The sequence below is a fragment of the Syngnathus scovelli genome, chromosome 16, assembly GCF_024217435.2.
Source record: "Syngnathus scovelli strain Florida chromosome 16, RoL_Ssco_1.2, whole genome shotgun sequence".
In the NCBI taxonomy this organism is placed as follows: Eukaryota; Metazoa; Chordata; class Actinopteri; order Syngnathiformes; family Syngnathidae; genus Syngnathus; species Syngnathus scovelli.
Window position 1 is genome coordinate 1,633,428 of NC_090862.1, and position 13,550 is coordinate 1,646,977.

Genomic DNA, 13,550 nt, shown 5'->3' on the forward strand with positions numbered 1-13,550 from the left:
TTTCCTAAATGGCTATTTCTGGATGCTTAATGCACACACACAAAAATACAGCACTTAAAATCAGTATCAATAACTACTGTGTGTTTGAATATTGAATCATATCTGCTGATAGGTACACCATAAAGATTTTTTTTTTTTTAAAAGTGCCAACAACCAGCTCAAAAAAAGCATCTGTTCACAGCAATAACATTTCCTCGTGATGATTATGATATACTAAACATGATTTCACTTATCACAATGAAATTAGACAAACAGTTCAACACGAATGGAAATATTAACCAAATTAAATTTAGTGTACATGATATATATATTTTTTTATATAATGATGTAAAACAGTCCATCTATTTGCGACACAGGTCTATTTGTCTCCTTGCACAACTGTGTGTTTGTTTTTCCACACCCCTTCCATGTCTGGCCTCATAAAAGGACCTGACTGCCCCCACATGACTCACGTCATCAAATAAGGGCAGAGGCAGGCTGCATGCGAGGCATCTTATAAGGACAAAGTCAGAGAGAGGAAGCCCTCTGCCAATTTGAACCCATTTCAAACCTTCTCTTTCATAAATAACATTTAGATGTGCATGTTATGGATCATAACAGATATTGGGTGTCTGTCAATGATGCACAAATAATCCCTAAAGCAGCAAATTTGGCCGATCTACGAATAGCAGAGACAAAAATAAATTCCAAATGGTCTGCTGGATGAAATGTGCAAAGACACAAGTGAGACTCCGTGTCCCGCCAAGTAGCACGACTAGCCAGATATGGAATAGAGTGGGGATTTGGGGATCACTTTCCATCCAAGATCAAGTGAAACCAGGTCAAGGCACCGAGCAGGAGAAAAAAATCATATTTATAGCACTTGATCATGTGGTTCAGGCTCACAAAACCTCTTTACAATGACCAATTAATCGATGACAGACTTTCAAACACCGATTAGTTTACACCTTTTACAGCAGTTGCACAATAAATCTTTTTATGGTAGATAGAGACAATAAAAACTTCCTGTTGGAACATGTGGTATGTATATACGTAAAAGGTCAAACCAAGGATATCCATCTGCATTAACGTTGATTTATAGTCGAAGGACAAGATTGTCGTATTGTAACCATACTCAAGTCGCATACCAAACATTGCCATTAACGCCTAAAGGCAACAAGGACACCATATATTATTTAAAGACGTGTTTATCAACAGTGCGCTTTGATTTGTTAAAGTGGTGGAAAGTACATGAAAGCATAATAAAAATAAATGAATGTCTCCAGAAGTGTTCGTTCAAGCTAATTCCAAACAGCACATCCTTAGATTTGACTTTGAAATGTATTTGTTCAACAATTTAGTGTACTGTTTGAAGCTTGGAATGTAGCGGATTATTCCAACGAGAAATTATACACTCAGGTATAGCCATGCTGGAAGAAAAGGTCCTTTCTCCCCGGGGAGTGACAATTTGATAAATGATGTATGATAATGTGACATCATATTTTTTATTTAATACATGCCTTGGCTCCATAAAGGTTGCTAAAGACGACTCTACAATATTTAATTCTGTGTTGATGCATAAAAGAAGTATGTAAGCATGCGCCTACCGTTGTAAACACAAAATATCGATCATTCCATCAATTTTAGGCGATTAATCACAATCTACACAGAATACTAATACACAAAATCTGATAAGGAAAATACACATTTCATGATTTATAAACACACACGCACAACTGCAGAGCCCAGGGTTGCATAGAGGAGGGTTGCTAGGCAACAAGCATCCTCTCTATCATCCTACACAAGCAAGCGTGCTTGCACTCAAAACAGCAAAGATTCACAATCATGCACCCACACACACACACACAGATAACCACACTAACGCTGCTAATGATAGTGCGAGATCGTTGGCATTTTTATTTCCAGAAGTTGAGCCTAAAACAATCTGCTGGCTCTGGTCTGGAGAAATTCAATTTGACCAAATGAACAGAATAAACAGAAGCAGCTCGTCGGTTGTGCCTAGCTCATTAATTAAAACGCTGGTTATCTCGAGAATCTTTCCGCTATGGGTTGGTGATTGTAAATGCGCTAATTGCTTAGAGATTTGCTTGAGGCCGTTTTGTATATCAAAAGCAATCATAAACACGCAAGAGCATCTTAACAGCATTCAGGTTGGTATTTGTTTCCTTGTTATCTTGTTATTTTTGCTCCCTTGGACTTTTCTCTAATAACTTCCGCTGTCTTTATTTTATTTATTTATTTATTTATGTATTTATTTATTTATTTATTTATTTATTTATTTATTTATTAACACAAATGTCAAGCAGTAAAATATAAATTCTTGGAACTGGCTCTAAAATACCATTTTTTTTTTTTTTTACTTTTTTTTGGCATAGAAAGGCTACACACTATTTAATTTGACTCCTGTATACATAATCATTCGGAACACAATGCAAACAATGTGCACTGCTGAATACAACATTTTGATGGTGTGTGTACACACACTGTCAAACAAGGTGTCTGGAGTTCAGAGTGCGCCCGTGGAAGTCACAGTTGCAGTCAGCTGTACTAAAAATACACACATTGTAACCTCTTTAGAACGACGTACTCTGCTGCACGCTCTCTCGCATAAGCCTGACACATCTGCTTCAAAACAAGAGTGGTGGAGGAGGAGGAAACATGTGACAAATATACTCCCACATGTAGGCAAACTTCTTCATCTGATTCCATCACCTGAAAAGTCGCTCCAGTTTCTCTCCTCCTCGTGCACATCCTCTACATCCTTTCATGTTTGCTTCCTTTTGATACAAGTCAAAAACTTTCAGACACCCTTCTTACTCAGCATAAAAGTCTTAGCAGTTTTCATAAAACCTTGTCTGCAAAAAAAAAAAAAAAAAAATGTGGACCTGAGCACCAATACTTTGAATGGCAGTCTCTACTTAGCATCATTGGGAAGAAATGAAAAATAATGTGAGCACGAGTGGGATTGGCAAAGCAGACAAGACAGGATGGCTGCTCTGATTAGTTTGGATAATGGATAACTGCATTTACTCAGCTGCAGACACACACAAACATACACACACACACACGCTCTCATAAATGTCACTTCAGAAGCAGGTAAACAGGAAGTTGTATGATTAAATTAGAGGGCCGACCGAGACGGCAGGGTCTGATGGGGAGAGCAGAGGCGGGACGGGAAGAGCTCGTGCAAAGTGATCAATGTAGACGAACTGTAATAGTGTAGACAACAGAGTTGTTGTTTAACACTGATGTATTTGGACCCAATATGGAGCTAATGCATTCTGACCACTTGAATGTTGTCATTGTCATCCATTAGTGTCATTTGCCCTTCTGCAGTCGACTTCCAGAAAATCGGGAATCTATTTTCACATTATTTAGCGACAAATTGGATACACAATGACAGACTCAAAGAGGCAGTGCTAGGATTTATTTTCCTTGTGGGGGTCAAGGATATGAAACAAACAAAAGGGAATCATTTCAAAAACCCCAAACATGATTCAGAAATTGCTAAGAAAAAAAAATCAATATGTTTCTCGACAATGAAAAATCAGTAAAAATTATTAATGTAAAAATTATTTTTACAAAAACCACAGTAGCCCTTAATACTGCCCAAAAGAACAAAATGATTTGAAATGTTTCTTCTTTTTTTTTTTTTTTTAATATTGATTATCTTCGCCCTGCAAGACCACAGACTGAGTATTACAGTTGCAAGAGTTAGCAGTGCACTGGGCACTCAATAGTTACCTAGCAACAGTTTTTTCACCCACTGCCAAGGTTATCTCTCTGGTGGCTACCATTTGTCCAAGCAACAATACACACAAAACACACAAATGCACACAAATGCTTTGACTTGCCATGCACATTGTTAAAAAAAAAAAAAAAGAGCAAGCTTGCCTGTTGCTTATAAAATGTATTATACAAAATATATTGACTAGTTCAAACACATATTGTTGGAATTTCATTTTACTTGACTGGATGTGAATATGAGATATTGCTGGATGAGATATTGTGCGACACCCAACCTCATGTTTCCTGTCTGTGCAATTCATTATCATCCATAACGCCACGAGTGACATGCCCTTAAAATAACAGCAAAGGGGTCAAATGGGGTCTTTTGGTTGCCCCTGAGAGATGGCAGCAAAATGCACATTACACAGTATTTGAAGCACAAATAAAGATTATAAAAACAGTATCTTTCATCTACATACTGTAAAAGACACATGGCATGAGGAAAAGGATTTTTGGGATATTGAAATTTATACTGCTGATCTAAATGTAATATCCTTGCTGTTAGACATGCTAGGTTAGATATTAAAATTTGGGCTGGAGGTAGCAAGATGACCTTACTGCTCAGTAAATATATCCAAACACACCCAAGAAAATCCAACGGTGTTGAGTACAGCTAAGCCGATGTGTATTGCCTTGAGAGAATCTCATTATAGTCAGATTAAGCTGTGTGCTGCAGTGCAGACTGTGCCAATGTCGGGACTAAACATGGGAAGATCAAAGTCCGGAAAACATCCATCATTGGAGAGAAAATAAAGATGTGAGAAGGTGTATTTTTACAAATTTTAAAATCAACACAAGACTGAGATTTTAGCCGTGACTGGAAAGTGAACATGAAATATGCAAAATAAATGGATGGCTATGTTCGAAGCTGCATAAAATCACCTCAGCAATGTCTTTTTTATGTAAATAATTTATTGGTAAAAATAATGGCCATATTTTGACTTTTTTTTTTTTTAATATTATTACAATTTGGTTCAGGTTTTTTGTGTTTTCTGATAAAAAAAAAACAACTAATGACTTTGGCCATTATTTTTAACAGGTGAAGAAATTGACAGTAAAGCAGACTTTGACTTTTTGACTTTGAACACACACACAAAGATTATCAGGCGACAGTTTAAAAAAAAAAAAAAAAAATTGTCAAAACAATAGGAGGAGAGAACAGGGATAAGGGACATGAAAACATAGGCTATGGTCATTTGAGCGGAAGGAAGAAAAAAAGTGAGATAGAAGTGACAAATTTGCCAGAACACTGTCAGCCCTCACAGCCAAGAATAAGTCAGCTCTGGATTGGAATCCACGCCACCATGCTGCAGGACATAACACCAGAACAAACAAGAACTTCTCATCCTTATCTCAGCTAAACCTTGGCTTTGCAAACTTCAGACAGTGACGTGGGCAAATGAGAACCAGATTTCTCTGTTTGCGTGTTATAAAATAGCTTTTGAAAAAAACATCATATTCTGAGATGCAATTTACCAATGAATTTTTTACCAATGACATCATCAGCATTTGGTGCTACTCTAAGAGCCTGATTCCAAACTCCCAAATCCCAGCAAGAAACTATTTTTAATCCATCAATGAATACCACTAATTATATTAAATACTTTCATGCAGCCCTGACTTTATGAATATTTCATAATAGTTAATAATACAAGGGGATCTCTTTTAAAGTAAACTTTATGCAACTAAATGGTTGACTACCAGCAGTAAGCAAGCCTTTGAAGACATCATCTACCAGTCTTAAAAGGGTTGTAAAACTACAGGAGTCCAGCTATTCGGGCCTGAACGCCACTGTACAGCTGTAAAACTCCACTGCCATCCTCACCATCGCTAATGAGGGACTTTTCGGCCAACCGACCTCAAAAGACATCTCCGCCGTTCAAAATCAATTCTCGGTTGCCTTATTAAAATTTGACATTCTGGATCCGTATCAACCACATAGTGGACTAAAAATAGTTGGATGACCACATAACAGCAGGTGAGTTTGTAATTGGACAAATATGAAAATAAACCATAGCAACTTGCATAATGCTATGCTACTAGCACCACGTCGACCTCTAACAGTCTTTTGTGCCTTTGTCTCCCTGATGACTCCAAACAGATTACGAGAAGCTCCAGAAGGCCTTTTGGATGCCTGGGACTGTCAGTAATGTTTTTCTCCAGTGCGCCACATTGTCCCAAGGCATGACTCATCGTGATTATCCCCAGCTCGCACAAGCATCCTCGGCGACTAGGTCCATCCCTTTCAAGCTCTATCTGCCTGGACATCTTTTATTCTCTTTTCTTTCTTCCGGCACACCTCTCTTCCTTCTCCCCGAGTCTTTCCCATCTGTCCTCCCATTTCACTGCTTTCTCCATCATCCTCTTATTTCATCCTTGCCTGCCGGCCAGTGAATTCCCATTTCTTTTTTTTTCTTTTATAGTGGCTCTCTTTGTCCTTTTTCTTTACACGCACACGACTAAAGTGAGAGATTGCACAGCACTTATCAGCTGTACCTTCTGTGATAAGACTAATTTCTGATGACATTTTGGTCTAGAGGCGACTGATAACGGTGCTATTGTTATGACGGACAGTTAACTTTGTTGATATGTTTAGCAGCAAAGACATTGTTGCCGTTTCGTGATAATGGTGTCACATTTCCGTTTTTTTTTTCCAGGAGCTATTGAAATATTCCGTGTTCTGTTTGTGTGTTTACAGCAACATATTAGATTTAAACAAGAATATATGGATATGTTACGAGTAGTAGTAGTTCTACATGATCAAGCAAGTCACTGTTTTTATGCAGAATGAGGAAAAAGAACATTTTCTCCTGTGTAATACTTGCAAAAGGAATGAAAAAGTGGAGCAGGAATAAATGTTTTTGTGTGACTCAAAGAGCAAAAATGTTCTCAGATGAAGGTGTAGTAAGGAAAGTTTTTCTCTAATAGGAAAAAGAAATGGTTTGAAACACACGCACATTCAAGCCCACGTGACAATGACATCAACGGTCCCTGAAGTGTCAGAGGGTTGAATCCAGCAGCGGGACGCCAGATATAGCTCATGAACCAGGCTGCCTGCACAGCGCATGTGTGAACATGTGATGCTTGTGCAAAAAAAAAAAAAAAAAGGCAGTGTGATGATTTCCTGGTTAAAATCATAATTGTGGGTGCCCGAGAATGAACAAAAACGGGAGCAATACAAGATAAAATTTAGTGCAGTATATGCAATACTGGGATACAAAAATAGCTTGACTTCTTTGGTTGCAAAAGAGGCCCTGCAAAAGTGTAGGATGTAAAAATCGAAATGTGAGAGAGTGATTAAGCACAGGAGAGGAAGCGAGACTGAATGTGGGAAGGCTTTGATGCACATGATGCCCCCCCCCCCCCCCCCCCTAGCAAGGTGGAAATGTCAGGTGTGTGTGTGGGTAGGTGCATGTTTGCTGAGAATTTAATGCGGATCTATTCTTTTTGTTTTATGACAAACATAAAGCTATTTCTGTTGGATTGCTCGGGGAGAAAAACAATCGGAAGCGGCCCTGCACACTAAACGGCAACACACTCTTCTGCCATTTAAATGGCATTAAATATTAAGATTGATTTTTTTTTTTTTAACCGTGCAGTACCACTAATGAGTATTTAACAAAGAAAGTACGGGCTCTGTCGTTTTATGATTTTTATGCTGGTGACTGGCAGCCAATGAAGTAAGCTGTGTTCACACCCACAACGGCGCAAAATGCCTATTTTTAAATCTGCATGCATACACATTAAACCATGCAGCTATTTTTTTTTTAAGGTTTTGAAATCTAATCTGATTTAACAGACAGACATTCATTGTGATCCTGAGTTTGAATCGTTCATTGAAGTTTTATTCGAAATTATAATTGGGCTGGAGCACATTTCCATGACAATATGCAGCATTGTTAAGGAAGTGGACTTTCACTGATCTTTAGTTGATTTAAAATAACACACTGAAGTCCTTGAAGCCAAGCACCCAACTTTTTTCGCTCACTCCGGCTTGTCAACTTGCTAAATGCCCCTTTGTACGTGGCCTATTCACACACCCTAAGCAGTGGAACGCTTTGGGCTATTGCTGAAGAAGTGTGTGTGAATGTGTGTGTGGTCGAGTTACATTGAGAACAACAGCCTGATTGTAGTTCTATCTGTTGCAACTGTCTACCCCGTCTCTAGTAATTCAAGTCTTTTTATGTGATTCTCTGTAAATCATGATTTAACGCCGGACAATGTTCTATTTGTTTGTAATGTTTTGACTGCCTATGTATGAGGCATGTAATAGCTTTTAAGTTAATAAAGTAGGTCACCCAGCAGACTTACTAGAAGGAATAAGCGATGAAATAGTTTTCAAAACAACAGATAAAGATTGTCAATGAGTTTAAAAGTAGTGCAGAAAAAATGATTTTTCAAATATTGTAAATATTTGATTTTTTACCTTAGCACTGATTATGACTCTATGATAACTAAAAACATAGCTCCTTGATAAATCACATGAGCTTCTTTGGTTACACAACCATAATTATTCATGACATCATATTATAATAAATCAGTGAGTCAAACCAGACGGGATGAAAGATGAGAGGTGACAAAGGCAAAGAGGATAGGAGCGACATACTAAGGGATCAGGGAGGAGGATAAAAAGGATGGCTGATATGGAGACACAGATGAAAAGGATAGCAGGAAGTCCAGAAGGTTGGATTGATGGAATGAGATGTGAAGGAATAGAAGAGGAGGTGGTGCTCCAGACAGACAGACAGACAGACTATAAAATATATTATACATTTGAACATATTCTAAGAGACTGTAGCCAGCGGACCTGAAGATCTGATGTACTAATCCGTGTTGTCAGATTATCATGTAATCTCCCCTACCGAAACACATCTGAAGGCCAAAGTCTGTGACTCCATCCCACCATGCTGAGTTGGAATATCTCATCAAACAATGTCAATCTCACATTTACAATAGCACCAAGTGGCAGCTGAAGTCATGTGACTTACATGGGTTCTTTCTTAGAAGGCAATATTTGGATTCAGCCCAAAACCTGCAGTCGTGGTAGTAACCGACACAGAGCTGTACTTGTGTTGGCACACACACACACACATACACACACTTGAGGTGGGTGTGGTTAGCAGGGCTCATTTGCAGGACAACCCAAAAGCATGAAAGAGACTCTTGAGAAATGTTTTCATTTGGAGCAAAATGGCATATGTTTCCTTTAAAGAGGGCCATATGGAAAATTGACTTTTTATTGCTTGTCGACACAAAGTTGGGTCTCTGAAGTGCTGAATTGTACAAGTGCATACATTTTTGCTTATATGGTTATTTCAGTTTTTTTTTTCCCAAAAAATTCATTTTACATGACTCTTATTCAAGACACAAAATCAATCACAGTTCACATTGGGCTAAAAAAGTTACTCAATCGATTTTAAACCACGTTTCAGATCACATCATTCAAACTGAACGAGTAAAGTCCTTCGACGAATCCAATTTTTGATCCAACAAATCATTAAAGGGAGAAATTGCTATTTGTAAGCATTTTCACACTCAAACCAATAAACACCTTTCCCCTCGCAGACACCTGGTACTCTCTGCAACTGAATAAATCAACGCCTTTCACTGCTATAAGAGGAACAATGATGAAAAAAACGTGCAGAAAGGTAAGGTATGAAATTTGGCATGTACTCCTAACATCCGCATGCACATCCGAGCCCAAAACACATGTTCTGCATGTGTTGCACAGCTGTAAACAACATCAGCCAGAACATCAACAATGATGCTCATTGGCTCGGCTAATCCTGTACGTTGGCGCCATTGGCCAATTAGCTTCAAACGACAAGACTAGCCTCAAGTAATACACACCTACTGCAGTGATCAAAGCGAATGTGTTAACCCAAGGCGGCTGTTGGTAGCATATATGAAATATACTGCACGCACTTGAAACAAGCTAATGCTCCCTTATCTTGGCTAAATGTCAGCTTTAAGTGGCGATCGTGAAATCCTCAAAGAAGAGAATATTCACACTGTTGTGCTGCACGCATGCACGTGGACAGTAAGCCAGTCGAAAAAAAAAAATTCTCCTTTCTGGAACTCAAGATTACATTCACATTGCTCATCTGGATCATGGAAGGAAGCCACTGCCAGACCAGATGATTATTTTGGAAGGTAAAATTAAACCTAGGGGGGAAAAAAAAGAACTCATCCTTCCCTTGTAGCTTTTTTTGTTTTGCCTTCATGATGGCTTAATAAAATTGCTCAAAATATTGCCCGCACAATTTGATGAGCCACCATGGAACGTGTTTTACGTCCCGTCATATTTCCAATTTCATCACCTCTCCTGTGCTTTCTTTCTCCTTGAACTTGCCAATGACCCATTAAACTAGAATGTTATTTTTGGTACAGTGCATTGTGCAGATAAGTAGACAGAGAAGCTCGCAGTGTGCACAGTCGTTGAGTAATAGAAGAACAGAGCGGTGTCAAAGATGCCATTTAGCTATGCCATCTGTTCCCATCAGCTTGTTCCACCTTTCATCCATTTCGAAATTTACCTTGCCATCACTTACAGTCCCTTCAATAAAAACATTCATTTAGGCACTGACTCATTATTCTTTTTACTATTTCTTCTCCTGACATTTCTTATTTTCATTAAAGCAAATTTATTACCCAAAAAAAAAAAAACTTCTCCATCTTTCTCCCCATCTGTTATGTAATTCAATCACTTTGGGCAGTCTGCAGCAGCAGGAGTGACTGATGATGTTTTGGAGCTAAATATATGGAACTCAGACATGTGCAAAAAAAAAAAAAAATATTTCTATGATCAATAGAACTGCCAGGAAGGGGGGGAAAACAAACAAACATTTGTTTAAATGATTTGTATCAAGTCATTATAATCAACCTTACTTTCAAATCGGTGGGGAAAAGCAGCAGGCTAAAAAAAAAACCTAATAATAAAATAAAAAAAAGCAGCGGGCTACTTCCTGTTTGGTAGCTTAGCAACCACTAAATATGGGGACGCTTGCACTGGGCCATGTTTGATGAATCCTACCATTATAAGCTTGAGATAAGACCGGAAGACAAACAAATCAAATCGTGGAACAACTTGTTCATGCAGGTATTCCTCTGACCTCATCTGGGCACTTGCTAAACCAAGTCCACATCATTAAGTGCTCTCTTATGATCAGAGTTCCATTTATGTATATTTTTTAACAAGAGCAATCCATCTCAATCTGGCCTCTGACTGTCAGCATCTGAATTCAATATATATATATTAAGATAAATGAGATGGTGTCTACCATCCTTCACCGATCGGAAGAACAGAAAAAAAAAAAAGCTGGCCTTTGAGTTACTACCTCAATTTTCCTCTCTCGAATACAAATAAACATCTCGTGCGATTGGTTTCCAGCCGTAATATTTGACGGCGATGACCACTAAAGGACAAAGCGTGGTTCGAGATGACATCCACAAAGCTGCAGTTTGATCATATTTCTCTCCCCGAGGCTCGTAGCAGCCGCCCGCCCGCCAGAGCCCAGTTAACACTGCGCTGACTCCCTTTGACAGCATGTGAATCTTTCCACTCTGCCTGCCTGCCTGCTCCTTTGTGAATGTGCAGTGGCGTGGATGCAATCATCTGCTCCCCTCCTCTGCCAGCTTCGCATATCAACACACAAAGATGGGCGAGAGAGAGAGAAAGAAGCTATCAAGGGGCTTCCGTGTGCATGCATGTTCTCCACGCACGTTCACAGGAAGTAACAAAGGTCGAGCCGCCGCCGCCGCCGCCGCCGCCGCCACCTCTAGCGCACAAACATTGAAAGAGAACATCAACAAACACTGACCTCACATCACACGCATGCATATGGCCACGACCTCGTGTGGTGCAGAGGGCAGGCTGAGTGGCAGCAAACTGATGATGGCTCTCCAGATGGTGCCAGGTGTGTGCGTAAGCGTGGATGGAGACACTATGTCTGGCCTGTGTAGGAGCAAATGACTTGCAGCAGAACCTCTGCTCACACACGACTGTAGCCTCCATATGCAATAGATACGATTCTGCGCCGCACAAGTGCAGCTGCCGTGTGAGTTTCATGTTTAATGCCTGATGACAAACTGGTTAGTGTTAACGTTGCACTGATGTTAAACTGCCTGGCTTGTTTGTCTGAGACTCACAGCTCCATGGTCATTACATTTTGCCCACTTTGCTTCCTGTCGTTTTTGCCCAGAAGACTCTTATACTCATAGACCTAAACCGGAAAATGGTAAAAAATGATATAAAGTGGGAGCTTCTTAACAAAAGTTTAGGTCCAGATTACGAATATACTGTCGATACCCTGGGCTTGAACTTGTTGCACTATAATGTAATGTTTTAAATTTCTTCATTTTTTTTTACTGTAAAAATGTTACTGTCCTTAAAATTTGATGTAAAATATTATTTATAATTTAAAAAAAAAACTAAAAAATGGATTTTTAAACCAATAAAATGAAATTGGATCATTTCCAGTAGCACACCTGGTGATCACTCATTGCACACTGCTGATTGGGAATCACTGATCTACATGATATGCTCTCTCTCGCTTTCTCTGTTGCCCACACATTAGAGTGGGATGTGGACGTGGAATATTCCTGGATGCTTAAGTGCTCTAGCGCCTGCAGAAAATAATCAACATGGAGCAGGGTCATACAGGAAGGAGAGTCTATTGTTTCCATCTCCATTCCTTGATACACAACAAATCAGTAGTCAAAAGCCTGAAGCTGTCATTTGCAAGACAAGGGTCAAAGCAATCCCATGCACCCCCACCCACCCCATTTCTGCTGCATTACATTCACACTCAAGCTCTCGATGCTCAACATCTGATGCATACAATCCAATAGCCATTGAGGCACACCCGCAATATCCTTTTTATTCCAGCCTCTAAGAGTGAAATGATTGTACATGAATTCAAACTAAAATGTGATTCCTTACTTGCTTTCCCTGGCCTTTGCAGCAGCTTCTGCACGGTGAGCAGGTCTTCGGTCTTCACCGCCTGCAGCAACTCCTGGTCCTTCCCCATCTTCCACTCTGAGACGTGCTACTCCCGCAACATCCTCCGAGAGAGGGGCGCTTCAGTCCGGCCTTCCCACGCGGAGAGTGCGCCACAACCAGCCTCCCTCCCTCCCTCCTCCTCCTCCCCCTTTCTTGGTCCCCGGCTAGACGAGACCCCTGGAGCTTTGGTGTATGATGGTATGAGACAGGGCAGAATAAGAATAAGGGGGGGGAAAGGGAGGGGTGCGATGCGTTGCGATGGAGGGATGCTATCGTACTCCCACCCCCCTCCTCCTTGGCTAGGTGCAGCTCCGAGAGATGCGTGCGCTACTAGGAGCAGCTGCCTTCGCGAGGTGGAAGATCCAAGGCTCCCTCCCCAGAAAAGGAGACGAGCGGTTGTCCGACTGCAAAACCAGCGGTGGCCTTCGTTGTTATTTGTATATCGCAATTGACTGCAAAGCAGCGTTTGACGCGTGGAAACTGCAATGAAACTGGTCCGTGTCAAGCGACGCGCTGCTCTCGTGCTCTGCGTGGAAAATACCATCCACGGTTGCTGCAGCTGCAGCCATCGTTCCGCGTGCGCTCTCGGATTTGGTAATGTTTTCCCCGCGCGTGGGGGCAGGAGTAGTGAGAGAAAAGAGAGAGAGAGGGACTGACTGACTGTGTGAGGGCTGTGTATGGGGAGGGGAACATTGGGGAAAGGTGGTGGAGGTGGTGTGGGGAGTCCACGCACCCCACAGCTGGGCCAGCTCGTGGCGCT

At 40.4% G+C, this 13,550-nt stretch overlaps 1 protein-coding gene across 8 annotated transcripts in view; it reads right to left on the reverse strand.

The window, feature by feature from the left end:
* caskin1 (CASK interacting protein 1) overlaps positions 1–13,442 on the reverse strand; it is a 32,787-nt gene extending 19,345 nt beyond the window's left edge. For 4 of the 8 annotated variants that reach the window (XM_049743857.2, XM_049743854.2, XM_049743856.2 and 1 more), the window contains exon 1: positions 12,731–13,441. In XM_049743857.2, coding sequence (XP_049599814.1) covers positions 12,731–12,818 — 88 coding nt within the window. In that variant the 5' untranslated portion in view covers positions 12,819–13,441. Of the gene's footprint in view, positions 1–12,730 lie in introns of all 8 variants that reach the window. The other 4 variants (XM_049743858.2, XM_049743855.2, XM_049743853.2 and 1 more) reach the window with 2 other exon arrangements.
* Between the last annotated feature and the right edge of the window lie 108 nt (positions 13,443–13,550).